This window comes from Morone saxatilis, unplaced genomic scaffold (assembly GCF_004916995.1).
Source record: "Morone saxatilis isolate NCDOM2014 unplaced genomic scaffold, NCSU_SB_2.0 Contig24, whole genome shotgun sequence".
Classification (NCBI taxonomy): Eukaryota; Metazoa; Chordata; class Actinopteri; family Moronidae; genus Morone; species Morone saxatilis.
The window spans coordinates 24,706,370-24,709,515 of NW_023339807.1; the positions used below are offsets into that span (position 1 = coordinate 24,706,370).

The window sequence follows — 3,146 nt, forward strand, 5'->3', positions numbered from 1 at the left end:
TATGTTATTTAATTTAATGTTTAATGTTATTTAATGCGTAAATACACCTAAAAATAGTTGGATCGGCAGCCGTCTTTGTCATTATAAGCGAGGAGGAGCTCCTTGCTCTGTGATTGGCTACTCGTTCACCGCTGTTGGTGGCCGTCAATCAAACAATTAGCGGGAACGGTTGTTTTAACGACAGCTAAGCTAACGTTAGCTGTCGTTAAACTTCAGATTTTTTTAAAATAAAAACTGAATTGTTCTGCTAAAACATTATTTTATTGTCGCCATGTAAGTACAAGTTAATTATCAGCAGCCTAGGTTAGTTACAATACAAGGAGACTGTTTAATGTTAGTGTGAAAGAGACTGTTTAGTTAATTAAAATGAGCAGATTTAGTTAATATGTAAATGTCTTAACTTAGTTTACAGTGAAACTAACTAAAGCAATTTCTCTGGCCACTTGACATATTTCCTCTCTGTTGTTTGCAGATTTTATTTTGCAATGGCCTGTGCAACATTACAACAAGTGAGAACTTCACAGGTAAAATCACTTTAGACTAACTAAGTTTAGTTAATGTAGATTGTGTAATGCAGCAAACAGTGAGCTACAAGGCAAGTACACAGTTTCTATCTATTTGTAACAGTAACATGGGCTGTTGTAGGTTGATTAAGTACATTTATTAATAAAACACTTACTTGTGCACTTTATTATTTCCATTTTATGCTTATTTACACACCTACTTCACTAAAATACATTAATTTACTACATGAATTTGTTACTCAGCAGATCTAGATTGCATATAACTCACAAACATTCAGATTAGATACATAAAAAAAACACATTAAGTTGTTAACTAAGGTTATATGTTGCAGGCTTCCTCGTTGAATTGCTCCTGTTGGCTGATTTCTAGTGTCTGTGTAAACTGTAATCAATAAGCAGAACTCACGTCTGATTCATTTATTTCACTCGTGCAGGATAATCAGCTGTTGCCTAATCAGGTTCTGTCGGAGCAGCAGTCCTTGGTTGTTATAAAGAAGCTCCTGGCCATCGCAGTGTCTGGCATCACGTACCTTCGGGGCCTTTTCCCAGAGAAAGCCTACGGGAGCAAATTTGTTGAAGGTTAGATTACACATGGAAACGTATTTGACTGCACATCGCAGTGGCATTCAGGGTCCATTTAGCATTTCTAAATATTTACTGAGAAGATTCTTACCTCCTTTTTTTCCTTCCCACAGATCAGAAAGTGATGATCCTTAGAGAGGAGCGCAGCTGTCCGGGTGCAAGTCAGATTGTTCAATGGTAAATGATAAAATGAAATGAAATGGTAAACAACAACTTGACACTTGCCAGCCACAGTTATTGATCAGGGTCACTAGGAAAACAGCATTTTGATGGTGACATAATTAAACATAAATTCTGTTGAAATATGTTTGGACAAGGCCTGGGCTATAAAACAATAGTGAAATGTATATACAAAAGACACTTTATCAATAGCAATAAGAAGAGTGTTCAATAGACTATTGATAGTTTCACTTAAATGCGTTAAATGCAAATCGCCATGAAAACACACAACGAATACGCTCTGGCTCATGAACATCAAATCCCTTGATAACTGAGCGTGTTAGTGAATCACTATAGTCGTTTCCACACTTTGGAGTATGCAACAAGTCGTCAGTTATGACCTACATGTGTTACATCTCCAGAGACGATCCACAGGCAGCCCAGGATATGACAAAACATTAACATTAAAATTATAACCTGTGTACCTTGATAAATAAACTGGTTAAATTAAAAAACATTCACCTGGCTATTAAAAAAAGGGCATTTAAAATGATCAATAATTATCGATGTCAGCTGAAAATAGTCGATATTAAAAAAAGTAATCAAAAATATATGTTTAAGAAGTGTTTTTCATAAAATATTTATCATTTAGAAACATTCACTGTTCATTTAAGTCAGATAAAACAATAAATAAATGCTCAGAGTTGTGATTCATATCTGACTCACGAGCTGTATATTGATGTTTTCCTGTGAGGGTATGATTTGTGGAACTTATCACTACACCATCAAGCACACGAAAATAAGCTGGATTTTTCTTCAACTAAGAATACAACTTAGCTGATCTTTATCTTAAAATGTTTCAACAATGGAAAAGATTGTGTAATTCTGTCCTTATTGTATTCCTCTATTCAGTATATATGGAGCTGCGTTTTAGTCCTCTAACCTCTGATAATTAGACGTGTGTTTTGTTTTCATTCGGCCAGGATGCAGGGCTGCTTTGACGCCATTCAGAAGAAGTATGTAAGTCAACTTTTTCCATCAGTCAGAAGAGTTGCTATATACATCTGATTGAGTCATTATGAAATGAATATAACCAGCAAAGTAAGTCCATATTCACTTCTTTCACAAGTATCCGTAATAACTAATGTTATTATAACTGTTGTTATTTTTGCCCCACCAGCTGCGGACAGTCATTATGTCTGTGAGTATTTTGTTAATCGTTTGACTCTGTATGTGTAGTCTCTTTGGATGTTTAATTATGATAAAGACATCAGTGTGAGAAGCCTGCTTGGGAAAAGTCACAGTTGCAAAGAGATAAGCAAACAAATACAAAGAACTGTACTTATACTCCCTTTTTGAGCTGATGTTGTGCAGCATTTAATCTTTTCTTTAATGTCTGAAAGAAATATTCATGGTGCTGATGTTTTTTTATTAGATCTACACTGACCCAGAGAACCCCCAGGTAATGTGCAGTATTATTGCTATTGTTGATGTTTAACAGTGCTAACCTGCTGTACAGACAACTAGCTGTTTATATGATTATTGCATATCTTGTATACAGCCCCAGTCTTGTCTTGTCTTCCAGAAAGTGACTGAGTATTACCAGTTTAGGATCCAGTACACAGCAAAAGGAGCAGAGATGGACATTGAAAGGTTTCAGGATTTGTTTCACGTTACAGTTATGATAAGTTCATAAGACACTGAGTAGAGGTCATATCAATTCAGGGAACAAACAAAAGGAAAATAGTATGAATCATCTTAAGTTTTATACTCAGGCACCAGGAAATAACTTGTGACTCGGCTGGTGAATGAATGAATGCCTTTAATTTCTTTAATTCATAAGTGTCTTCGGAGTTGAGAACAAAAAGGATTTCACACTCC

The 3,146-nt window shown here is 35.4% G+C and overlaps 1 protein-coding gene across 1 annotated transcript in view; it reads left to right on the forward strand.

The window, feature by feature from the left end:
* Positions 1–165: 165 nt before the first annotated feature.
* The window catches only part of hormad1 (HORMA domain containing 1), an 8,471-nt gene continuing 5,490 nt past the window's right edge, over positions 166–3,146 (forward strand). The window contains exons 1-8 of the mRNA XM_035671653.1: positions 166–273; positions 473–524; positions 959–1,103; positions 1,220–1,283; positions 2,249–2,285; positions 2,446–2,466; positions 2,701–2,727; positions 2,851–2,918. Of these exons, the coding sequence (XP_035527546.1) occupies positions 486–524; positions 959–1,103; positions 1,220–1,283; positions 2,249–2,285; positions 2,446–2,466; positions 2,701–2,727; positions 2,851–2,918 (401 nt within the window). The 5' untranslated portion in view covers positions 166–273; positions 473–485. The remainder of the gene's footprint in view (positions 274–472; positions 525–958; positions 1,104–1,219; positions 1,284–2,248; positions 2,286–2,445; positions 2,467–2,700; positions 2,728–2,850; positions 2,919–3,146) is intronic.